Raw genomic sequence first — 25,623 nt, forward strand, 5'->3', positions numbered from 1 at the left:
GACATTCAGCAGTAATTAGATTGAGAAGCAAAGAATTACTTAAACCCAATGGAGTTTTCTGTTCCTTTTTGCAACTTATTTTGTTTTATTTCAGACAATAATTGCCACTGCCATTTCCTATGGAGCCAACTTAGAAAAAAATTACAATGCTGGCATTGTTAAATCGATCCCCAGAGGGTGAGTATGGGGCTCCCCTTAGCTGATACAAATGTATGGGTCAGTGCTTTCTGGTTAAATGAAACCTTCTGTTGCAAGCTTCACGCCACAGGTGCTCCTCAAAAGGCCTTTGGCAGGTGATCTTGAGGAAATAGCCATTTGTGCAAACCATCAGTGTGTGCAGATGAAGTCCAAGGCATCTTTTTTTTATATTAAAAAAAAAAAAACAGCCCCTATATGGTTTCTCTTTTCTTCTTCCTTTTTTAACAATGCGGCAGGACATGTCCAATTCACCTTAGATCCTGACTTAAACTCATTTATGTCGTTACCATACAGTACAAATAGCATCCTGATTACTAACACTGAGTGTGCTGTGATCAGTCTGCCCAAGAGACTGGCGAAATCCACCCTAAATCCTTCACCAGTTCGTTGAACCCGTCTTAGATAATGATTATCTCACTGGTAGCTATCAATAAAGTCCATTATCTTCAAGGGGAGTTTTATATGTTTGGTAGTTAGGGGAAGTAGAAGAGCAAAAGACCAAGGTCCTGTGTCCTTCTCAGCCCCCAGCTAGTTTCATGGCGTGGGAGGTTCTCCTATAAACAAGGAGAGACAAGAGCCTCCACTGGAGCTTGTTGTGCAACTCCAGGGGGAATCTCTCCTTGGATCCGCAAGGTGAACACAGTGGACTACGCTGTGACTTCACCCTACAGGCTTCCAAAGGAAGGCAAGGTATTTATTTTATTTGTGACATTAACTCACAGTCTTTATGGCCAGACTTGGGATGGGTCTCCCCACCCTTGACACTAGCGGAAGGTTCTTGTGTCAGTCTTTGTCCATGCTTTTAAAGACACTCCTCAGACAAGCTTATTTCTTTGGCTTATTCCTACTTGATTAATCCTAACAATTTCTTCTTGTTCTTTTAAACAACTTATTTATTTATTTATTCAAAGGCAGAGTTACAGAGAGAGAAAGGGAGAAGACAGAGAGAGCTCATCCATCTGCTGGCCTCAATGGCCAGGAATGGGCCAGATCAAAGCCAGGAGCCACTGGCTTTTTCCAAGTCTCCCATGTAGGTGTAGGGGCCCAAGCACTTGAGCCATCTTCTTCTACTCTCCCAGGTACATCAGCAAGGAGCTGGCTGGGAAGTGTAGCAGCAGGGACTTGAACCAGTGCTCACATGGGATGCCAGCGTCACAGGCCATGGCATAATCTGCTTTGTCACAATGCCAGCCTCATGTTTCTTTTAATATATATCATCCTTGATATTGTTTCTGAAATTCACCTTTTAGTAAGAGTCCCAAGACCCTTTTAAACACAGATTTCTGGCCCATACCTCAAACCTGTTGAAGTGGGCTTTCCAGAGGAGAGGCCTAGGAATTAGCATTGTCCAAAAGTGCCTCAGGTGTTTTTTTTTTAAAGGTTTATTTATTTGAGAGGTAGAGTTACAGACAGAGAGAGGGAGAAACAGAGAGGTCTTCCATCCACTGGTTCATTCCCCAGATGGCTGCAATGGCTGGAGCTAGGCTGATCTGAAACCAGGAGCTTCCTCTGGGTCCCCCACATGGATGCAGGAGCCCAAGCACTTGGGCCATCTTCCACTGCCTTCCCAGGCCACAAGCAGAGAGGTAGCTCAGAACGATGGCCTACTGTGCCACAGTGCCGATTCCTCAAGTGATTCTTATCATCAGTAGGGTCTGTATGTCCATAAGATCAAAATTTTGATAGTGAATTTTTTTTTTTGACAGGCAGAGTGGACAGTGAGAGAGAGAGAGACAGAGACAGAGAGAAAGGTCTTCTTTTCCGTTGGTTCAACCTCCAATGGCCACAGTGGCTGGCGCGCTGCGGCCAGCACACAGCACTGATCCGAAGCCAGGAGCCAGGTGCTTCTCCTGGTCTCCCATGTGGGTGCAGGGCCCAAGCACTTGCGCCATCCTCCACGGCACTCCTGGGCCACAGCAGAGAGCTGGCCTGAAAGAGGTGCAACCGGGACAGAATCCAGTGCCCCGACCGGGACTAGAACCCAGAGTGCCGGCGCCGCAGGCAGAGGATTAGCCTATTGAGCCACGGCGCTGGCCTCAATAGTGAATTCTAATGCTGGGAGGAACTGAATGATAAGAGATGCAGTGTGGTTCACTCTAACCATTAGACTGAGTAGTTACAATTACAGAAACAAGTTTTTCATGGATCCTGCTGTCATAAGTTATAGATAGTCCATAGCACACCCCCATCCTATAAACCCATGTTCCACTAACTGATTTAGAGACCATCCTTCGCTACCCTAAGCCATCTCCCTGGCCCTCTTCAGGGCTGTCCTGGCTGCTCCCCTCCTGAGCAGGGCCACTAGCCTGTTGCCCTGGGCCAAGTCAAGTTGAACCCTCTGGTATAACCTCTTGATCAGCTTCCATAATTGCTTGGCCCCAGGGCCACCAGCTTCTCTGTAAAGGCAGCGACCCCAATTGGTGTTGTTCAGGTCTGTCTCCCTGGTGCAGGCCTCACCTCATCAGCAGGCTCTCAGGACGTATTAGTGGAAGGGATCCAAAGCTCGAGCCTGTGTCATCATCCTAAGCAAACTACAAGAAAGGCCTTTGTTCTCTGATCTCGCCTGGTGGCACAAAACAATTCTAAGGATGTTAAGAAGCATGCAAGAGAACAGAGAACGGGTGGTGTGGAGAGACTGGAGATGAGCAAAGGAAAGCAGAATGTCACCGTGGCCGCGGTGAGGACAAGGAAAGGGAGAGGAGTAGACAGAGAGACTGACATCAACCCTCTCATCTCCTCCCTGCTTCAGTCTGCCAGTCTGCCTACTGCTGTTGGCAGCTTCCTTCTGTCAGATGGAGAGTCAGGAACCTACACCGGGATTGCTCTGTCCCCAGAAATGAGGTCCTGTAAGACAGCCCAACACAGACTCCATGCCATTCACTTTCTGTTCTGGTAAAAACATTTAACTTTTGGGGATGGTGTTTAGTGTTTAGTTAAAATGCTGGTTAAGACACCCACATCTGGGGGCTGGCGCTATGGCATAGTGGCTGAAGCTGCCGCCTGTAGTGCTGGCATTCCATATGGGCACAGGTTCGAGTCCCGGCTGCTCCACTTCTGATCCAGCCCTCTGCTATGGCCTGGGAAAGCAGTAGAAGATGGCCCAAGTCCTTGGGCCCCTTCACCCATGTGGGAGACCCAGAGGAAGCTCCTGGCTCCTGGCTCCTGGCTTCAGATTGATGCAGCTCTGGCCATTGCGGCCAGTTGGGGAGTAGACCATCTCTTGGAAGACCCCCCGCCCCGTAACCCTGACTTTCAAATAAATAAATAAATATTTTTTTAAAAAAAAAGACACCCACATCCGTATCTGATTGTTTGGGTCTATTCCCAGTTCTTGCCCCTAACTCCTGCTTCCTGCCAATGTAGACCCTAGGAGGCAGTGGTGATGGCTCGAGTAATTGGGTTCCTGACACTCATGAGGGAGATCTGGTTTGAGTCCCCAGCTCCTGACTTGAGTCCCTAGGCCTGCCTGCCCTTCCTTTCCTTCCTTCTTTCCATCTGTCTGTCCTTGACTTTCAGATTTATATTATTTATGAAAGGCAATTGACAGAGAGAGGGAGGAAGAGACAGAGGTTTTTCCATCCATGGTTCATGGCTGGACCAGGATGAAGCCAGAAGCCAGGAACTCCATCCCGGTCTCCCACATGGGTGGCAGGGATCCACGCTTTTATAGGCATCTTAGCAGGGAGCTGAATCGGAAGCAGAGCAGCCAGGTCTTCAACGAGTACTTCAATATGGGATGCAGGCATCCCAGGTGGAGGCTTAACCTGCTGCGCCACAATGCTGGCCCCTGATGTCTTCATTTCCTAGGCTCTCTTCTTACGGCATCATGTGTGTGTGTGTGTGTGTGTATTTTAATCCACGTAAGAACTGTTTTGTCCTCTAAATTGTTAATCCCCACTCTCACTCTGTCCTGTCTCAGCTCTGAGTACACCAGTGACCAGTGCTCACATCATTGGTATCAGAGTCCTCTTGCCATCACATGTAATACCTTGTTTTTAAAGTGATATGCATTGCAGTTGTACTTTAAAGAGTGATGTGGAGTGGGTTGAGGGGTGGGGCATTAAGCTGCTGCTTGTGATGCTGGTAGTGCCATTTGGAGTCCTGGCTGCTCAGCTTCCCATCCAGCTTCCTTCTAATGCTCCTGGGAGACAGTGAATGATGGCTTAGGGACTTGGGCCCCTGCTGCCCAGGTGGGAGATCCAGATGGAGTTCTTGGCTCCTGATTTCAGCCTGGCCCAACCCTAGCTGCTACAGCCGTAAAAGGGGAGGAAACCAGCAGATAAAGATCTCTTTTTCTCGGCTTCTCTCCCTCTCTCTCTGTTACTCCTTCAAATAAATAGATAAATCTTTTCATAAAAATAAAGTTTGGCACAGGGATGAACAGCAGAAGAGAAGCCAATAAAATCACAGATGCTGTTTCCCCCTGGATTGAGTTTGTAAAGTAACTCTGGTCTTGTCCAAAAGTAGTCATTTGACTCCAAAATCTTTGGAGTATTTTTATCACCACGGAGCACTGTGATAATTACGCGAATTTACAATTTCTTAGCCTCAAGTAAATTTTAAATGGTACTTCTCTTAAGGTAAAACCTCTTCATACAGAGTAAATCTGATATGATGGCTAAAATGTCTTTGAAGTTGGGAGACCTTTAATATGAAATTGTATAAGAAGAGACCCTGATGTGCGGAATGGCATGGGTGGGATAAGCTGGTGTCAGTGGTACAGAAAGCGTCGCATTTGCAGGCTATAATCCATCGGTGGCAATCCGTGAGCTGCTGAGAAATGTTGTAAAAGTGGATGCCGCTGTCTGGGCATCTGCTCTGCTTTTTCTTCTCTTGGATCAAGTACTTTCCCGGCTAACCCACAGCTGAGTGCATGTAGTGTTGAAAAGAGACTCGGGATTAAATCTGTCTGATGACGATTCTCATTGAAAACCTCCCCAGGTTCTCGCCTCCTTCCCTTCCACCCGTAAGCCTGTTTTCTGAGATGCTGGCCGAGTCGTTTTCCATCGCTGTGGTGGCTTACGCAATCGCAGTGTCTGTAGGGAAGGTGTATGCCACCAAGTACGACTACACCATCGACGGGAACCAGGTATGGTCAGCCTGCGGTGGAATTGGTTTTATGGGGGCTGAAAGCAAGAAGAAAGCATAAAGAAGGTTTCTTACTGTGGTCCTTATTAGGTCCTTTTCCCTCTTGTGCTTAATGCTTAGAAATTATTTTGAAATATACATGCTGCATATTTTCAGAAGTAAGTTAAATAATGATAATTCAATCAGCTCACAAACAACTTGCAAAATTTATGGATTAAGGCAGAATAAGAATTCTTCATGTAACCCAGATCCACCACTGTTTTTGTTTTGTTTAAGATGTATTTATTTATTTGAAAGGTAGAGTGGCAGGGAGAGAGAAAGAGAGAGAACAGTGTTGCATCTGCTGGTTCATTTCCCAAGTGGCTGCAATGGCTGGGGCTGGGCCAACTTGAAGGCAGGAGCCAGGAACTCTATCCATGACTCCCACAGGGATAGCAGGGTCCCAAGTACTTGGGCCAAGTTCTGTTGCCTTCCCAAGTGCATTAGCAGGGATATGGACCAGAAGCAGGGCCAGGACTTGAAGTGGTGTTTCGATATGGGATGCTGGCTTTGCAAATGATGACTTAACCTGCTGTGCTCCCATGCTAGCCTGGTATTTATTGTTTATTTATTTGAGAGACAGATTTCCTCCCTTCTTTGGTTCATTCTCCAGATGCTTACAAGAGCTGTGAGTGTATCAGGCCAAAGCTAGGAGTCAGGAACTCAAAGTCATCGCTCCTTTAAATTGAGCCAGTTGACTGCGGTAGTGAACAGTCTTTATAGTCCTATGATACACTGCCAGGAGAGCTGGTGAGCTGAGTTTTTACCCTGCTTGCAAATCAACAACTTGTGGATCTAAGAGTTTCCAAAAACAAGGCACATCAATGACAGTGGTTAAAGGGTTAGTCACCAAACAGAATCACAGCAAATACTCGGCTACCAAAAGATAGGCATCACTCAGCGGGTAATGAGAAAGCACTTTAGCAAAGGATCCATTATGAATTCTCAATGTTATAAACAATCACCAGCAGTAAGGCCTCTCTCGGGTCCCGTGGAGTCCCAACAGCTGATGTCTCATGAGGCCCCCAAGTCCCCTGAGTGACAAGGGTAAGGCGGGGCCAGCAGGCAGACTGAGGTTGGGAGCTCGCTTTCTCAGTGGTCTTCCCTGGACCCTTGGTGAGGGTCTTGCAAAGATGCCGAGGGTAGCATCACCGTCATCGTTCTCTCCCTTAGGAGTTCATTGCTTTTGGGATCAGCAACATCTTCTCCGGCTGCTTCTCCTGTTTTGTGGCCACCACTGCCCTGTCACGCACAGCTGTCCAGGAGAGCACCGGAGGAAAGACACAGGTAGGGTGGCACTGCAGCTCAGTGAGGTCTCCCGCACAGAACAGGTCAGGCAGCAGCGGCTCAGGGACACCTGTGCAGCCTCTGAGAGAGAGTTGGTTAGCCTGGGCTGCGGGGAGAGAGGGGTTGGGGATTCCTCTGGCCTATTCATCTCCCTAATCCACTTCCTTATTGAAAACAAACAAACAAAAAAACCTTTCTAGCAACATGCAAGGTTTTTTGGCCGGCAGTGATCAAATCTCTTTGTGCTGGGCTCACCTGGCTGTTTCTAGAAAAAGGATGGTGACAAAAACCAGCCAACAAGAATGCTGCTTCTTATCCATTCGTTAGCTGCGGATAGAGAGGGCCTCGGGAGCGTGCTCAGTGGCCTTCTGAGTTCTGCTTTCAGCGAAGTGGGAAGGGCTCTGCTCACCTTCCTTTTGTGTGGATCAGGAACTCCCTGATCTGGCTGGTCTCCCATGACCGCAGGCTGGCCCCACCTCACCCTTGTCACATTGTTGTGACATTCTGCTGTTTCTTCCGGAGTGAGAATTGTGTTCCCTGAGTTCTGAAGGTGGCATTAACCTTGCCTTTTATTTATTTATTTATTTATTTATTTATTTGACAGGCAGAGTTAGACAGTGAGAGAGAGACAAAAGTCTTCCTTCCGTTGGTTCACCCCCCAAATGGCTGCCACGGCCGGCGCGCTGAGCCGATATGAAGCCAGGAGTCAGATGCTTCCTCCTGGTCTCTCACACGGGTGCAGGTGCCTAAGTACTTGGGCAATCCCCCACTGCCCTTCTGGGCCACAGCAGAGAGCTGGACTGGAAGAGGAGCAACCGGGACTAGAACCCAGTGCCCTTATGGGATGTTGGCACCACAGGCAGAGGATTAACCAAGTGAGCCACGGCGCTGGCCCAACCTTGCCTTGGTTGTTGCTGTTGCGCCGTCACCGAAAGCAAGAGCCTCCTGGTTAGTCCCAGGATAATCCCCTCCTTCCATATGTCAGAAAGCTCAGGAGCTGCTCCAAACACTTCCCTTTCCTGCCAGACACAGGATCAGAGAGGCCAGGCCTGGTGGCAGGGTCTCAGCCACTGTGTTTCTGTCGGGCCTCGAGGGCTTCATCCTCCCAGCACAGGAAGACCGACCTATTATTTAGCAGTGACAGGTGCATTGAGACAGTCAAGCAGAACCAACCCCACTTAAATGGCGTGAAAATACAGAGTCTTCAGGGTTTTATTGAGGCCAAGACACAAAGAAATGTAACAGAGAATAACCAAGAAGAAGAATGATCCAGTGGTGGCTTCTCCAGGGAAAATTTTCCTTTTATTTTTCTGTGTTTTACTTATTTGAAAGGCAGAGGGAGAGAGAGGGAGAGAGAGAGAGAGAGAGAGAGAGAGAGAGAGAGAGAAATTTCCCTTCCATTGGTTCACTCCCTAAATGCGTACAGTAGCCAGGGGTGGCCCAGGTCTAAGCCAGGAGCCCAGAACTCAGTCTGGGTCTCGCAGGGAGGAGCCAGGGGCCCGAGTGCTTGAGGCATCTTCTGCTGCCGCCCAGAGCACGTACCAGCAGGAAACTGGAATCAGGGGCAGACTTGAACCCAGGCACTCCGACACGGAAACCAGATATCCCAAGTGGCAGCCACATGCCGACTGGTGGCAAGAGCTTTAACTGTCCCCACAATGCACGTGTGGCTCCCTCCCTATTTCTGATGTGGAAGCACTGGCCTCCTCCGATGCCTTCACTCCTTTTGAGCTGGTAATTCATTTTCAAAATACTCCTTAAACCTCTTTTGCAAACCTTGCTAGTTCTGCGGGAGCGGCTACAGTCATACAGCCCAGCCCAGGAGGCATAACCAGAGCCCTGTTGTCAAAGAGAGCAGGGCAGACAGTTTCCAAAGCCACGCCCACATCAGCCACTGCTGTCAGCAGCTGGAGTTGGAGCTGCATCCACCTGAGACAGAGCGCTGACAAGCTCCCCGGAGCGCGAGGGCATAACTGGGTTCAGGCGCATCCCCAGCTGCTGATACGCATTCGCTTGCTGGTACCCGCAGGCTCAGATGAGACATGGGCTGGCTGCCCCCGGGAAGAATGCCCATGTAAAGTGACCTCCCTGGCAGAGGGGGTAGGGGATAATGGCCTTCTGGAAAGCTAATATCCTCTGCCGCACACTGGCCTGCATTATGTTTAGGAATCAGGATTTCAGCATTGGAGAATGAAGCAAGTGCAGAAATGGCTTGCTGTTTAATTACTGAAATGTATACTCAGTTCTGAGGTTAAAAGTCTAAGTGGCTGCAGAGGAATCCAAGGACTCGTGACCCAACAAATGGGCAGGTCTCCTCCCCGTTGTGTGACTTCGCATGCTTTCCCATAGTTTGGGGCCTCAGTGTCTGCATCTAGGATATGAGCATAAGAATTGTATCCATCTCATGAGGGTGTCATAAGGATCAAGTAAGAAAGTGTCCACACTTATTGCGCTCCTGCAGTAGGCATAGCACCTGTGTCTCTGTGCCTGGTGCCTCGCAAGTGCCCAGCATGTATTTGCTGAGGGGATGAAATGATGTGTGGCGTGGGCATTCACCGCTCCCAGCACCATCTACAGATTGGACAGGAGTTCAGTCTTTCAATCTCTTCTTTCTCTCACCTGCATCTGACTGCTGCTGACTCGTGAGAAAGTGATTCTGATTACAAACTACTTTCCAACTGTGATTACCCTCCCACTAAGCAGAACAGTTCATTTTCTAGTAATTGAGGCTACCCAGGGATATATAGGCTCTGGGTTTCCCACAAACCAGCCTTCTGAAGTAAGTCCCAGCAAGGGATCCCTCACAGATTCGACCATCGTGACGGATGTCTCCTCAGCCCCTCCCAAACTGTAGACTTACCATTGGCTTGATGAGTAGGTGGCCCCTCTCTGGCCTCTGCTGGGAAATCGATTGTGATCCCTGTCTCCAAATCTCCTGACTCCAGTTCACAGTGAGATGCCAATGGAGCAATAAACACTGATAAGATAATTGCATGGATCTATGGAGACGAAGGTGGATATTTCTCAGCTGTACAGGAGAGGGGAAAATTCACCAGGGTAGGGAACCTGGAACAGTGGGCCAGTGCTGCTAGGAAGGGTGTTGAAAAGGAGTTAGACATTCAAAGCAAGCTTTTTCGTACATTCCAAATGTAATGTGGCCTCAAGCCGACCCAGCTATAATCTGGACATCAGTGATCAGTTCCCAGCTGGGTAAGAACTTTATTTCCTCCGTGGTTCTCGTTTCCTGTTTCTGTTTGCTGTATCTGACTCCTTGCCTGTTGCTCCCTGTCTGATCGCATTGCTTCTGCCTCTCTTTCTCCTGTTCTCCTCTGTTTCAGAGCTTCTAGCCGTCACCTCGGCCAGGCCCTGGCGTTCTCGACAGAAAAGTCACAGGTCATCTCATGAAACCACAGAATAGTCCCTACCCCTCAGCCCCTCTGCTCACTACTTCCGGATATTAGGAGAGTTTTATTTTTTTCTTTTCTTGCCTGCAAAGGTAAAAATGCAGAACCTTCTTTTTAGCCCTTGCACTGTCACCCCTCTACAGCAACCCGGGGCCAAGCTCTGAGCCTGGGTCCCTGGGACTGTCAGAGAAGTAGGAGGCCCTGCCCCTTTGCTCCATGCACCAGTGTTGCATTTTGAATTGGCAGTGGGTTGGGAGCACTGGTCTTCCCTGAGGCGTCCCTGGGCACCATGTGCTGTGCGTACGAGCGTGTGTCAGACTTGCTCTTGTGGCAGCTGCTTCCAGCATGTGGAAGACCCCAGAACTTATTTCCCAAGAATGTGGCAGCTACCGCTGTTTGGGGGAAAGACAATGGCTTAGAAGACTGGCCACCTGAATTGCCAGCAAAGCTGTAGGTGTGTAACATAGCCTCATGAAATCCACATCCACCTGGCTTTGCTTGGGTGATCTTATTTTCCTTTTTTTTTTTTTTTTTTTTTTTTTGGTTTAATTTGTCTTCTATTACATATTGCATTTTTGTTCGGTTTGGTGGAATTTTTGCAGATCATGGCCATTTCTCTCAATGGTGTTGAGCAGAAGTGTGGGAGGTGGGGGAGCATTTGTGTACCTGTGAATGTTCTCACTCTCAACTCACAGGTGGCCAGCTGGGAGACGCAGACCGGGAGGATGGCCCGCCGCCCTGACAGGTGTGTGTCTTTCAGGTCGCTGGCATCATATCAGCTGGGATTGTGATGATCGCCATTGTTGCCCTGGGGAAGCTTCTGGAACCCTTGCAGAAGGTACAGCCCTGCTTCTCTGTATACCCCGGATGCATAATCTCCAGCCACTCCTCTGCCACCAGAGAAATGACAGGAGATTTAAAAATCATCCCCTGGAGAAACCATTCCCCTGAATAACACAGCCCTCTCTGTCTCTCCCGACAGTCGGTCTTGGCAGCTGTTGTCATTGCCAACCTGAAAGGGATGTTTATGCAGGTGTGTGACGTTCCTCGTCTGTGGAGGCAGAATAAGGCCGATGCTGTAAGTCGCCCGCCATCCGCTTTTCTCTGAAATAGCAGTTGGTTCTCATATGCTTCCTGTCATATCCTTATGTCCCTCTGCCTCCTAAGGCATACTTGTACTTGGGTAACATCAGAGAAGAAGTTAGAATTGTGTGGATCAACCAAAGTTATGATCCCTCCATGTGAACTGGATTTGAGAAGATCCTGGAGTTTTTTTTTTTTTTTTTTTTTTAAGATTTTATTTATTTGAAAGGTAGAGTTACATAGAAAAAGAAAGAGAGATCTGTGATCTGTTGGTTTACTCCCCAAATGTCCACAGTGGTCAAGGTTGGGCCAGGCCAAAGCCAGGAGCTTGGACCTTCATTCCACATGGGTGGCAGGGGTGTGAGTGCTTGAGCCATCATCTGTTTGCTTTCCCAGGTGCGTTAGCAGGGAGCTGGATCCTAAATGGAGTGCCTGAGAGTTGAACAGATTCTCATATAGGATGCTGGTATTGACCTCCTGAGCCACAACACCGGTCCCAATATCCTGGATCTTTTTGGAATATCTTTTTGCAAGATCACTTCTGCCAAGAATCCCACACAAGGCTCATTCATACACCTTTGGCCTTATAAAGTCAAAAAAACCAAACCCATTTGCTTTAAGACCCTAGTTTAAAAAGATAAACAATACACAAAACCACACACACACACAGAGTGAAGTTACAGAAACCTATGCCAATGTTGTTGCTATGGTAACCTTCACAACTAATGTGAGGAATTATAAAAGTAATAAGATAACTCCTATAGAGTTCTATTCTAACATAAGCTGGGACAGATAAAAAGAATGGGGAAAAAAGATAAAAAGGTAGGCAAAGACACTGATAGGGAAAGATCTCCAAAACAAAGTGTTTAATGAAAAAGAGACCAGACTATTGGGGAAGAGTACACACAATGAGAGAGTGGGAGAGACAGGGAAAGAGAAATAAGGCAGGGTAGGGTGAGGGGGGCCAGAAATTTGGTCTGGCAGTTAAGGGACCTGTGTCCCACTTCAGAGTACCTGGGTTGGATTCCAGGCTCTGATTCTTGACCCTGCTCATGCGCATTCTGGGAGTCAGCAGGTGACGGCTAAAGTACGTGGGTCCCTGCAACCCATGTGGGAGACTTGGACTTTTTTTTTTTATGATTTTTTTTTTATTTGAAAGTCAGAGTTACACACAGAGAGAATGAGAGGCAGAGAGAGAGAGAGGTCTTCCATCTGATGGTTCACTCCCCAAATGACTACAATGGCCAGAGCTGCGCTGATCCGAAGCCAGGAGCCAGGAGCTTCCTCCGGGTCTCACACACAGGTGCAGGAGCCCAAGGACTTGGGCCATCTTCTACTGCTCTCCCAGGCCATAGCAGAGAGCTGGATCGGAAAAGGAGCAACCAGGACTTGAGCCGGTGCCCACGTGAGATAGTGGCACTGCAGGCGGCAACTTTACCTGCTACACCACAGCCCCGGCCCCAAGACTTGGATTGAGTTTCCAGTTCTTGGCTTTGATTGCAGCCCAGCCCTTGTTGTTTGGGGTATTTGAGAAGCGAATCAGCAGATGGAAGTTTCTCTCTCTTTGTGCTCTTGCAAAAAAGAAAAAAAGAGGGGCTGGAGCTGTGACACAGTAGGCTAAGCTTCCACCTGTAGAACTAGCGTCCCTTATGGGCACCTGTTTAAGTTCTGGATGCTGCTCTTCCCGATCCATCTCTCTGCTATGGCCTGGGGAAGCAGCAGAGGATGGCCCAAGTGCTTGGGCCCCTGCACCCACATAGGAGACCCAGAGGAAACTTCTGGCTCCTGGTTTCAGATCTGCCCAGCTCTGGCCATTGCAGCCATTTGGGGAATGAACCAGAGGATGGAAGATCTTTCTCTCGCTCTCTCTCCCTTTCTCTGTCTGTAACTCTACCTCTAAAGTAAATAAAAACCTTTAAGTAAATAAATAGTGTTTAACAAAGAAAAGAAAAATAGAGGAAGAAAACAAAGAAAGGGAGGAAAGAGGATACAATTAGAAAAGCAGAGAGGGACTGGAGAAAGGAGAGGATGTGAGTGAGTTTTTTTTACTGTACATCTTTGAAATATTCTCTTTGAAACTTGTTAGTATATTACTTATTTAAAAATTTAAAAAACAAAGTAGAACACTTAGTCTTTTTTATTTTTATTTTTTTAAAATATTTATTTATTTATTTATTTGAAAGAGTTACACACAGAAAGGAGAGGCAGAGAGAGAGAGAGAGAGAGAGAGAGAGAGGTCTTCCATCTGCCGGTTCACTCCCCAATTGGCTGCAGTGGCCAGAGCTGCGATCAGGAGCCTGGAGCCAGGAGCTTCTTCTGGGTCTCCCATGTTAGTGCAGGGGCCCAAGCATCCTCTACTACTTTCCCAGGCCACAGCAGAGAGCTGGATCAGAAGTGGAGCACAGGACTCGAACCAGCGCCCATATGGGATGCTGGCGCTGCATGTGGTGCTTTTCCTGCTATGCCCAGTGCCGGCCCCGGAACACTTAGTCTTACTTGGGAATACAATGAGTCTTCATTGAGAAGGCTAGTCTCTCCCTGTGCTTAAATATGAAATGAATAAAATTAGAAAATTTGGAAAAAGCCGTGATTTATTTGTTGTGATTTTAGCTGTTGCTATTGTAATTATATTCTATCAATTGCTCTTGTATCTGTAGGTAGTCTACTTACCTAATGGTACCTTTTGTGTTCCTTTCATTCCTAGGTTATCTGGGTATTTACGTGTGTAGTGTCCATCATTCTGGGGCTGGACCTTGGTTTACTGGCTGGCCTGGTATTTGCACTGTTCACCGTGGTCCTGAGAGTTCAGTTGTGAGTAACAGAAAACCCAGATTTCCTTTGAACACGATGACACACCCTGAGCTTTCTTATGCTGTCTTGATACAGTGAACAACTTCCTCGCATAATAGTTACTGTATATGGAGAGAGTCTGTGAATTAAACACATGGTGCGTTACAGACCTTACAAAGACTACTCTTGCAAAAGATGCCATGAATTCACTTGATTGTTCCCATTCTACAGGTGAGAAAACTGAAGCTCAGAAAAGTTAATAATCTTCTCCTTAGTCACAGTGCTAGGAAGTGGCAAAGCTAAGATTTGCACCCGGAGGTATTTTACCCCTAATCAGTGCACTCCATGCTGTAAAACTAAAAGATATATTGTTCAAAGACTGATCATCTCTTTATAGTTTCTTTTTTAAATGAAATGAAGTATATGAAGCCTGAGCCCAAGATTTGAGCCAGACAAGACAGCTGCTGAACACATTGTACAGGCTGAGCATCCCTAATCCAAAAATCCAAACTTGGAAACTTTTTGCATGCTGACAGCAGGCTCAACAGTTCTCTGATTTTTGAGACTTTTACATTCTGGATTTTCAAATAGGGATGTTCAACTGGTAGAGTCTGTGCAAATATTGTGAAATCTGAAACACTTCTGGTCCCAGCCATTCCGGATTAGAGATATTCCATCTGTAGTTAATTTTCTTCTTTTGAAGCTGGTCATCCAAAAGTTATATCACTGGGAACAGGAGAACTTGCTTACAGTCAGTATTCACCCAGCCCTGTCAAATAAGATGTATACCCCATATACTACACAGTTAGGCGGAGAAACACCATTTGCTCATGGGTAGAGAGAGAGCAGTAAAGAAACAGTTCAAGCAATGGAAAGGAGGAAGGGGAGGGGCCTCGAAGGTTTGCTTGTCCTTTGATTTTGTCTTGATATGGTGATGTGTCCTCCTTGGCCTAGAGGAGAACAAAACTTGTCTCTCTCTCCTCATCCCCTGTCTCTTTGTGGTCTTTCCAGACTTCTGGTCCTTTTGAAGTTTTAAACATTGATCTTTAAAATTTTATTTGAAAGATAGAGTGACGAGAGAGAAAGAGAGACAGAGGTCTTCCATCCACTGGTTCACTCCCCAAATGACCAACAGCCATGTCTGGGCCACACTGAAGCCAGGAGCCAGGAGCTTCTTCCAGGTCTTCCATGTGGGAGGCAGGGGCACAAGCACTTGGACCATCTTCCACTGCTTTCCCAGGCACATTAGCAGGGAGCTGGATCTGATGCAGAGCAACAAGGACTTGACCATTGCTGCAGTATGGGATGCGGGCATTGTAGGGGGCAGCTTAAACTGCTGGGCCACAACGCTGGCCCCATCCGCTTGAGCATTTAGGCCATGAAGAAAGAAACTTGCAGGACACCTGCACAGAGGGCCCCAGCTAGCGAAGGTTCACCTCCACTTCCCCAGTAGTCCTCCTTCCTGCCCTCCTCCCTCCCTGGGCAACCTGGTGCCCACACAAAGGCTTATTTCTCCCTCAACATCCTAAACAGTTGTCCAGGGACCTGAAAGACTTTACAGACTCCCAGTGTGCCCAGTTTACTGCCAGGCAATGACTCAGAAACTGTGCTTAGAAGCTGCTGCCTCTTGTGCTATATTGACCTCCATGTCTGCTTTGTCTTGGGAGTGCACTTGGGATGGGAACATTCTGTAAGGGGAGACTCGCTTAAGAGCATGAAGTTCAAAATCAGCACCAAGCAGCAAGCCAAGGTGAAACTGGTGGCACGATTTAGCTGCTGGTTTGGTAACTGGGCTTTTAGCCAACAGAAAGCAGTGTCCTCCACACAGTATTTAATTTCCAGTAATTATAATGTTGGACCGGAGAGCACAATGCTGAAAGGACCCCAAACAGATCGTCTTTCTTCAGGAATTGTATGGGGCATATGTCCCCAGTCACACTTGGAGAAACATGGAATTTGTCTGATTGCATCGGGGACAGGAAGTCTACAATCTGGTTGGCAGGAAGGGACTTATTTCTGGTCCTCCCAAGCTTGTATTTCTATATAAAAAGACTCATTTGGTCCCCTGTCAACTTCCTACACTTCAACACGGAGTTGCTTTAATTGACAAGTGAGAGTGAGGTGCTGAGGACCCTGAGTTTAGGGTGCTGATCTTTAACTCTTGGTCGTGCCTAACATCTCTGAAACTCGGTGTACTCCCCAGCACAAGTGAGGTTACAAGGCTGGCTTCTCAGGGGGTTTGGAGTGGCTTCAGTAAGCCGTAGCACGTGGGCAAGCTCTTTGCTTATCCTGCAAAAGTGTGACGCTCATTATATCTCTCAGCCCCCAGAAGACAGTGGCTGTCCACTCTTCTCCCTCAGTGCCATGCAAATGCCAGCTCTTCATTTCAGAGTTGGCGATGGGAAAATGTCACTTGCACTAAAGACAAGAGCCCAACACACCAGAATGAGGGGCTCAGGAGTAGCTGTTAGCACTTTTTAACTTGTTGATTCCAAAGATGACTGTTCTAGCAAATCGCGACTTTGATTTTTCTTCTTTTAGCCCTTCATGGAATAGTCTTGGAAGCATCCCTAGCACAGACATCTACAAAAGTACCAAGGATTACAGAAATGTGAGTGCCTGTCTGAGATGTGTGCTGGGCTTGGACTCACTAGCCTGGCATTGGGGGAGTTGCCCATTTCTCCTTTCCTGTGTTAGGTAGGAAGTAGCCAAAGGGATAGATTTATGTGGTGGATATCCATGAGGCCAGCAGGAGAATCACAAAAACTAATGTCCATGGTGGATGGGAATTTTGTCCATGCTACTAAAATATGATTTTACTGTAAAACCATTGTAAGGGAGATTTTTTAAATAATAGGCAATTAGATTGCTTCTAGATTTTCAATCAAAATTTTATTTTTCACCTATGTAATCCTTATCTCACATGAATTTGCTTGAAATCCCTGTAAGATTTTCTTCAGTCAGCTCTAAGGAGAGGTTTTTCAAGTTCTCAGTCACCAAGACCTTCTTTGACATTTTGCTTTATTCATGGATTGGGAAGAAATGATACTTAATACAGGAAATGAAAATCAAAGAACTTAAACATCCCGCTGATGGGAGTGTGTTGTCTGCAAATAAAAATGCTGAGTGACCGCTGAGGGGAAACAAAGATGAAAAGGCAGAGAAAGTAAATTAAGAAAACAGGAATTTAGAAAACACAAACAAAAAATCGAATGTGAACTCCAGGAAGTTGTAGTCTAATTTTTTCTTAACATGAAGAACATAACAAAACAAAACCAAAAAAAGGTGATCACTGAACCTAGAATTCCAGTCACAGCTACTAAATTGATTGCCACAGTTTTTCTGTTATGTGCACCTTGCTCAAGTCCCTGGTCTCTCAGAGTGTCAGTTTTCTCATTTGCAGAGCTAGACTAAAATGGCCACGAACCCCAGAGAGTTGGAGGTCCATGCTATCATTCCAAGGGTTCTACTTGTGGCGTAGCCATTTTTGGTCAGGTGGGAACCAAGAACTGACACCACAGACCTCAGTTCTCCCAAATCCCCCTTGATTTTTCTATTTTTTTTTCTACTTGCTACATTGAAAGAATTTTAGCAAAGTCAAGAGGGTCAGTGGTACGAACTTGAGGCCAATCATGTCAGTGTTCAAAGCTTCAGTTTCTGTATCTGGAAGTTAGAGGGTTGAGCAGTTGCTTTCTAAGCATTTCTAACTTTCACCCCCTATGGGACCATGGGGGTCCAAGAGTTGTGGTAACCTATTGTCCTCCCAACCAGTGTGGAGTTCCTGTGTACTCCCCAGCTCCTCTAGCTAACTGTGAACCAGCTCCTTGCCAAATAGCCAGAAATCAAACTGAATATCAGAAGCCTGAACTTATTTTTTTTTCTTTTTTAGTATTATTATTTTTTATACTATTAAGAGGACAGATTTCATGCATTCCATGCCTGAAATCATTTAACCTCAATTTTTTTCTTTAAATTCCAGATTGAAGAACCTGAAGGAGTGAAGATTCTTAGATATTCTAGTCCTATTTTTTATGCCAATGTCGATGGCTTTAAAAAATGCATCAAGTCCACAGTAAGTATTTCACCCGGAATTTACTGAGCTCCAACCTTGAATCAGGCTCTTTGCCTTATTCCCTTTCTGTAGGAATTAAGAATTAGATCATAGCATCCTTGCCCTCAAAAAACTGACACTCTCTTTGGGTGCAGAAAAGACACTTTTTTTTTTTTTTTCCAAATCCAGATAGCAGTAGCTATGCCAGAGTTTGAATAAATAAGTAGGTAAGGACCAGGTGAGTAGTAGAGACAGTGTTAGGACTTTTTAGAAGGGAAAGATCTCTGTTAGTTCTACTAATCAAGACTGTGTGTGGCAGTTGGTGGGAGGAAGGAGATTGTGAGCTGGGAGGAGGTGGGAAAATGTATTGGTGTGTGTGCAGGGGGGTGTTGCTCAATTGGGATAGAGGAGTAGGAACTAGTAGGATGTGTAAGGAGGCTTTTCTCAGCTGGAGGGCCCTACCATGCTCCAGGCTAGGTGTTTGCCCCTAGATCAGCCCCAGCTCTCAGGCAAACTGGTTCAGAGGAGTGTTCATGGATTTTTCCATAACAGAAGGGCTCTGTGACATCCAGGACAGCTGGAAAACACAGACTGAAAGAGGTTATCCTTTGCTGTTTTTTTGTCCTTGACTCTCCAGGAGCCTTTCCCTGAGTCTCTGGTGGGGGGAGGTAGTCCAATAGAGGAGATGGATCTGCTGCATCGGGCCTCACGGTCTGTTGTTTGGCAGGATGTCTCCAGGGATAGCATCCTTTGAGAAATAACCTTTCCAGATAACAATCGCCATTAATGAGCATTAGGAACCAGACGTGTTAGGTAACCTGACATTTCTTTCCAAAGGTTGGATTTGACGCCATTCGCGTATATAATAAGAGACTGAAAGCGCTGAGGAGAATACAGAAACTCATCAAAAAAGGACAATTAAGGGCAACAAAGGTGAGGAAATAGCACCCCCCCCCCCCAATTCTTTCTTTTCTCTGCTGAGAGCAGTTGGCTGGTCTAAAATGCAATCTATTCCCTTTGGTATCCAGATGTGTACAAGCAGATGACATATGTGTGTCAGAGCTGAGCTATTCTTGTCAGCAAGAGGAATGGGAGGGAATAAAATAAAATCAACAGAGCTCCCCGGAAACACGGGGTGGGATGCTTTTTCTATCCTGAATGACATCTGTATTATCGTTCGTGTTTACTGAAACGGACAAAGTAGGTCTTAATTTAGTGCCAGCAAATCACTCCCAATGCAAGGCAGTAAGTTCATAAACTTTTAGAGCTATTAACTTTTACTCTGGCTTTCTTAGCAATGTGTTTCTTTGTAAAACCCCACAATTTTCCAGAAATCAAGTTTCCTGTCTCCTCTGTTCCTGGATTTTCCTCAATAGAGAACATCAACGTTTGGGCTGAAGAGTTCATGCCCTTGATGTTTTGCTCATCAAGAAACAATATGTGGGCGCTGGTGCTGTGGCATACCAGGTTAAGCCTCCACCTGTTGCACCTGTGTTGCATATGGGTGCCGCTTCAAGTCCCAGCTGCTCCACTTCCAATCTAGCTTCTTGCTAATGTGCCTAGAAAAGCAGTGGAAGATGGCCCAAGTACTTGGGCCCCTGCACCCATGTGGGAGACCTGAAAGAACCTCCTGGCTTCTGGCTTTGGATTGGCTCCAGCTGTTGGCAGCCATTTGGGGAGTGAACCAGCAGATGGAAGATCTTTCTCTCTCTGTCTCTCCTTCTCTCTATAACTCTGCCTTATGAATAAAACAAATTTGTTTTTAAAAATAAAAATAGTATGTGTAGGATTTTTAAATAATTTGAGATGAATGGTTGAAAGACATTCCAAGTCATTGGCAGTTAAGTTGGCCATGTTCTCTTTCTTTAGAATGGTATCATAAGTGATGCTGGTTTACCCAATGCTGCTTTCGAGCCAGATGAAGATATTGAGGATTTGGAAGAACTTGATGTCCCAACCAAGGAAATTGAGATTCAAGTGGATTGGAACTCTGAGCTTCCAGTCAAAGTGAATGTTCCCAAAGTGCCAATCCACAGCCTCGTGCTTGACTGTGGAGCTATCTCTTTCCTGGACGTTGTAGGAGTGAGGTCATTGCGCGTGGTAAGTTTCTGTTTTTTTGCTGTGGAGCTTTGGTGTTAAGTGATACGGGCTGTCTAGTCTTGCAAAAGGGCAAATGCATGGGCTTTGTGGTATGGATGCTTTTGTAATAGAGGGTAATGTTTTAAAGCAGAGGTGTTTGGGCCGGCGCCGTGGCTCAATAGGCTAATCCTCCACCTGCGGCACCAGCACCCCGGGTTCTAGTCCCGGTTGGGGTGCCGGATTCTGTCCCGGTTGCTCCTCTTCCAGTCCAGCTCTCTGCTGTGGCCCGGGAAGGCAGTGGAGGATGGCCCAAGTGCTTGGGCCCTGCACCCCATGGGAGACCAGGAGAAGCACCTGGCTCCTGGCTTTGGATCAACGCAGTGCACTGGCCACAGCGCGCCGGCCACAGCGGCCATTGGAGGGTGAACCAACGGCAAAGGAAGACCTTTCTCTCTGTCTCTCTCTCTCACTGTCCACTCTGCCTGTCAAAAAATAAATAAATAAAAAATAAAGCAGAAGTGTTTAATGGAGCAAGGCTATCTGGGGTGAATTCTGGCTTTACCACGCAATTGCAGGGTGACCATGGACAAGCTGTTTAATCTATGCCTCAAATTCTTCATCCATAACATGAGGTGATAATGATAGCTACTCCATAGAGTTGTTATGATGATAAAGATAAAATAGATACTAGATACAAGGGATTTAGAAGAGTGTCTGGCTCATAGATACCCCTCCATAAGTATTAGCATTGTTTTGCTTTTATTCTGAGAATGTATATATAGTAAAGGGAATAGAGAAAGAAGGAAAAAGTGGGCAAAATTCCTTTGTTTGTTACATGAATGGCAGCAGGATAAGGAATACCACCTATATGGTAGGACTGGAAAAGCCAGGTATTATTAAGATAGAGCAGGGGGCTGGCACCGTGGCGCACTAGGTTAATCCTCCACCTGTGGTGCTGGCATCCCATATGGGCGCCGGTTCTGGTCCCAGTTGCCCCTCTTCTGGTCCAGCTCTCTGCTGTGGCCCAGGAAAGCAGTAGAAAATGGCTCAAGTGCTTGGGCCCCTGCACCCGCATGGGAGACCAAGAAGAACACCTGGCTCCCAGCTTCAGAACGGCACAGCTCCGGCCTTAGTGGCCATTTGGGGAGTGAACCAACAGAAGGAAGACCTTTCTCTCTGTTTCTCTCTCTCACTGTCTGTAACTCTACCTGTCAAATAAATAAATAAAAAATCTTAAAAAAAAAAAAAAAAAGAGAGAGCAGGAGACGTCTGTGAAGTCCAGGCAAGAGGTGAGAGAGGCACATATAGACACAAACATTCATGATGTCAGAAGCCAGCTATATAATTTCCAGTTTATTAATTCTCTCAACAAATAGATATGAAATGTCTAATTCATGCTAAGTGCTCTGGCAGGCCACAAGAGACTACTGAAGTGTCACACGGTTCCTACCCTCATGGGGCTAAAAGCAGTCTGAAGAAGGCAGATGTTAGTTTTATAAATAACAACTATATTCAATGCTCCAAAGCAAACTTTTTTTTTTTAAAGATTTTATTAGAGTAGCACTGTGATGCAGTGGGTTAAAGCCCCTGCTTGCAGAGCTGGCATCCCATATGGGCACTGGTTCGAGTCCTGGCTATTGCACTTGTGATCCAGCTCCCTGCTGATGCACCTGGGAAAGCAGTGGAAGATGGCCCAAGTGCTGGGCCTCTGCACCTGCATGGGAGATCCAGAGGAAGCTCCTGGCTATGGATTGGCCCAACTCTGGCCATTGTGGCCACCCGGGGAGTGAACCAGCAGATGTCTCCCATGCGACATGAACTAGCTGGGACATGAACCGGCACCCATATGGGATGGCTGTGCTGCAGGCAGATGCTTAACTTACTAAGCCACAGTGCCAGTCTCCAAAAGCAGACTTTAAAGAGGTGTCACCTAAAGTGTCAAGTTCAAGGTGAAGCTTCTGGTGGGTATCAAGAAGGTCAGACAGAAAAACAATCAGGCTTAAGGTACCAACAATGAAATGTAATGATCATAATGAGACACTGACTCCTCACTGAGGCTTAGCCTAACTGGAGGCTTCTTGGCTACCTCTGTAAGAACAAGAAATGATTCCAGGAAGGCAGAGTTACAGAAAGGCAGAGAGAGAGAGAGAGAGAGAGAGAGGAGAGATCTTCCATCTGCTGGTTCACTCCCTAGATAGCTGCAGTGGCTGGAACTGTGCCGATCTGGAGCCAAGAGCTAGGAGCTTCTTCCTGGTCTGCCACGTGAGTGCAGGGGCCCAAGGACTTGGGCCATCTTCCACTGCTTTCCCAGGCCACAGCAGAGAGCTGGATCGGAATTGGAGCAACCGAAACTTGAACCAGTGCCCTTATGAGATGCTGGCACTGCAGGCAGCAGCCTTACCCGCTACACCACAGCGCCAGCCCCAAGAATCTTAACATTGAATGCCAGGATGTTTTCCATAGTTAAAGTCTTGGCTTTCAGATATGATGTCAGCAGTCAGAAAAACTAAAGACACCTCCAAATCTTATACTTAAGTGGAGGTCTTGATTTGTTGTCCTCCACAAATTTCAAGTTCCGTTTTATTGTCCATAGTCTTGTGCCTTGATTTTTTTTTTTTTTGAAGTTTCAAAATTTTTTTATTTTTTATGTTTATATAAAGAGATTAGATTTCATGTATTTCTGTAGGAACAGTTCTAAGAAGATAAACTTAGCTTTTAATTCCATTTTTTTTCCCCAAAGTTTCAGATCTCTCCTTGTACTTTATATATTCTAACCAGGGTCAGCTACTGTTTTATTATATTCAAAATTGTGACATTTAAATGGGCAAAATCAGATGTATAACATTTCTTACTAAATGATACTTTAAGAAAGCTGACTTCTTTCTAGATGGACTCACACACTTTTACTATGCAGGCTTGGTCTCGGGGTTTCTGCTATTTGTACAGTAACTGGAATTCACCTTGGTTTGTAGTCTATGGTTGATTCACTTTTTTTATTTTAAAATTTATTTAAGAATAATTACCATAATAATATAGTAAAAGGGAAGTCACATGCGCATGATTCTTTTGCACACATTTAACATCAGAGAACTTAGCCCATGGATCTCTCATATTGGAAAATGCACACTTTCACTCCTCTTCCAGCGCTGGCATGCAGATTCTGCGGCTCGGCTCCTGCAGCTGAGCTTCCACGCGGTGGGCGACCTTGGTCTCCCCGTAGGTCCTCTGTGTCACATCCACTAGATCCGGAAGAGTTTCCTCTGCAGTTTTTTTCTTGAGTCTTTTCCTGAGGCTACAGTAACTCCACTTTTATTAAACTCTGGTTGATTCACTTTAAGTACTAAGGGGCCATTAGGGCCTTTGTTGTGCCTTGATGTTTTAAAATTAAACTCCTTTGAGATAATTGTAGATTCACATGCAGGTGTAAGGAATCATCGAGAGCCCACGTACTTCTCAACTGACTTTCTCCCAACTGTTACATCTTATAAAACTGCAGTACAAAACCACCATCAGGGCGCTGACACTGATGCATTAAAAATAGAGGCCTTGACTTTGAGGTCGACATTTTGACTCTTACGGTAATCTCCAAACCTGTAGTTCTTCCACTCAAAGACATAAAATTATGTTCTCTTCTCCAATCAGCAGGGGCTGACTAGATAACTCTGTACTCCCTTCTTCCCTTCCTTCTACAAATATTTATTTTAAAAAATTCATTTATTTTTGAAAGGCAGAGTGATAGAAAGAGGATAAGAAAGAGGAGAGAGAGTGACAGAGAGAGAGAGAGAGAGAGAGAGAGACCTTCTATCCTCTGGTCCACTCTCAAATGACTGCAATGGCCAGGGCTAGTTCAGGCCAAAGCCAGGAGCCCAGAGCTCCATACGGGTCTCCCCACATGGGTGGCAAGTCCCGAATACTTGGGCCATCTTCTACAGCTTTCTCAGGTGCATTAGCAGGGAACTGTATCAGAAGCTTAGCAGCTGGGAATCTGAGCTCCTAAATGGGTTGCTGGAGTCATTGGCTACATTAACCCACCATGCCACCATGCCAGCCCACAAATGTTTCTTGGGCACTTCTGTGGTAGGGTGCTGTGCAATGGAGCAGTGAAGCTGCCCTCTCTGGCTAGATGGTCTTTTCACCCCAAATCATACCATCATCACCTCTATGGTTTTCCAACAGCTAATACTCCTCAAAGTTCTGATTAACCATCAAAGTGTTAACTCCTAGGTAAATAATCAAATGCTACTGAATCGTGTACAGATAGGTTGTTCATTTTAACACATTTCCCTTTTTTCATTTTTAGATTGTCAAAGAATTCCAAAGAATTGATGTGAATGTATACTTTGCATCACTTCAAGGTAAATGCATATATGGATACATACATTTCTATGTGTAAGATTTTCCTCTAAGCTCTTTATCTTACTTTGTAGGCATATGTTGACTAAAGGCCTTTTTTTAAAAAAAATTATTTATTTATTTGAGAGTTAGAGTTATAGACAGAGAAAAAGAGAGAGAGAGAGAGAGAGAGAGAGAGAAAGGCTTTCCATCTGCTGGTTCACTCCCCAAATGGCAACAATGGCCAGAGCTGGGTCAATCTGAAGCTAGGAGCCAGGAGCTTCTTCCAGGTCTCCCATGTGGGTGAAGGGGCCCAAACACTTGTACTGTGTTCTGCTGCTTTCCCAGGTGCATTAGCAGGGAGCTGGATCAAAAGTGGAGCAGCCAGGACACAAACTGGCACCCATATGTGATTCTGGTGCTGCAGACTATAGGCTTAGCCTACTGTGCCACAGCACTGACCCTGAAGCCTTTTTTTAAAGCTATTTTAAAAATTATGATAAAAATATATATAGCTATTTTAAAAATTATGATAAAAATATATATGGCACTGTGGTATAGCAGGTAAAGCAGCCACCTGCAGTGACAGCATCACATATGGGCGCCGGTTCGAGACCTGGCTGCTCCACTTCCAATCCGGCTCTCTGCTGTGGCCTGGGAAAGCAGTGGAAGATGGCCCAACACCTTGGGCCCCTGCACCCATGTGGGAGACCCAAAAGAAACTCCTGGCTCCTGGCTTCGGATCAGTGCAACTCCGGCCATTGTGGCCATCTGGGGAGTGAACCAGCAGATGGAAGACCTCTCTGTCTCTCCTTCTCTCTGTGTGTAACTCTGACTTTCAAATAAATAATAAATAAATAAAAAAATTTTAAAAATTATATATAGCATAAAAATCACCATTTTATTCACTTTTAAGTGCTGATTGATTGATTTGGTGGCATTACTTAGATTCGCAATGCTGTGCGATCATTGGCCATTACCCCTTTCCAAAATTTTTCATCACCACACACAAACTGTGTACCAACTCTGCAATAACTCTGAGGGCATTTCTGGATCCAGCAAGTTATTACGTCCAGTGTGTGCTACTGAGTTGGTGGTGCACAGAAACTTAAGTCCTGGCAGTGGTGCAAGATCAGTGCGGGGGAAAACTGGGGAAGCAGAGCTGGAGATGCCTGAGATCAAGGGGATTCTCAAGGATGTGCGTCTCTGGGTCTGGGCATGGCTGGCTGCGTGCAGGAACGTGCTGGTGCTTAGACTGTTGTGCAGAAGCAG

The 25,623-nt window shown here is 46.2% G+C and overlaps 1 protein-coding gene across 1 annotated transcript in view; it reads left to right on the forward strand.

Moving 5' to 3' along the window:
• SLC26A4 (solute carrier family 26 member 4) overlaps nucleotides 1-25,623 on the forward strand; it is a 59,311-nt gene that overhangs the window by 27,387 nt on the left and 6,301 nt on the right. Inside the window, exons 7-17 of the mRNA XM_062198917.1 lie at nucleotides 95-177; nucleotides 5,140-5,287; nucleotides 6,499-6,612; nucleotides 10,777-10,854; nucleotides 10,999-11,094; nucleotides 13,804-13,910; nucleotides 16,431-16,500; nucleotides 17,869-17,961; nucleotides 18,778-18,873; nucleotides 19,810-20,040; nucleotides 24,320-24,374. Coding sequence (XP_062054901.1) covers nucleotides 95-177; nucleotides 5,140-5,287; nucleotides 6,499-6,612; nucleotides 10,777-10,854; nucleotides 10,999-11,094; nucleotides 13,804-13,910; nucleotides 16,431-16,500; nucleotides 17,869-17,961; nucleotides 18,778-18,873; nucleotides 19,810-20,040; nucleotides 24,320-24,374 — 1,171 coding nt within the window. The remainder of the gene's footprint in view (nucleotides 1-94; nucleotides 178-5,139; nucleotides 5,288-6,498; nucleotides 6,613-10,776; nucleotides 10,855-10,998; nucleotides 11,095-13,803; nucleotides 13,911-16,430; nucleotides 16,501-17,868; nucleotides 17,962-18,777; nucleotides 18,874-19,809; nucleotides 20,041-24,319; nucleotides 24,375-25,623) is intronic.

Source organism: Lepus europaeus, chromosome 1 (assembly GCF_033115175.1).
Source record: "Lepus europaeus isolate LE1 chromosome 1, mLepTim1.pri, whole genome shotgun sequence".
Taxonomy (NCBI): domain Eukaryota; kingdom Metazoa; phylum Chordata; class Mammalia; order Lagomorpha; family Leporidae; genus Lepus; species Lepus europaeus.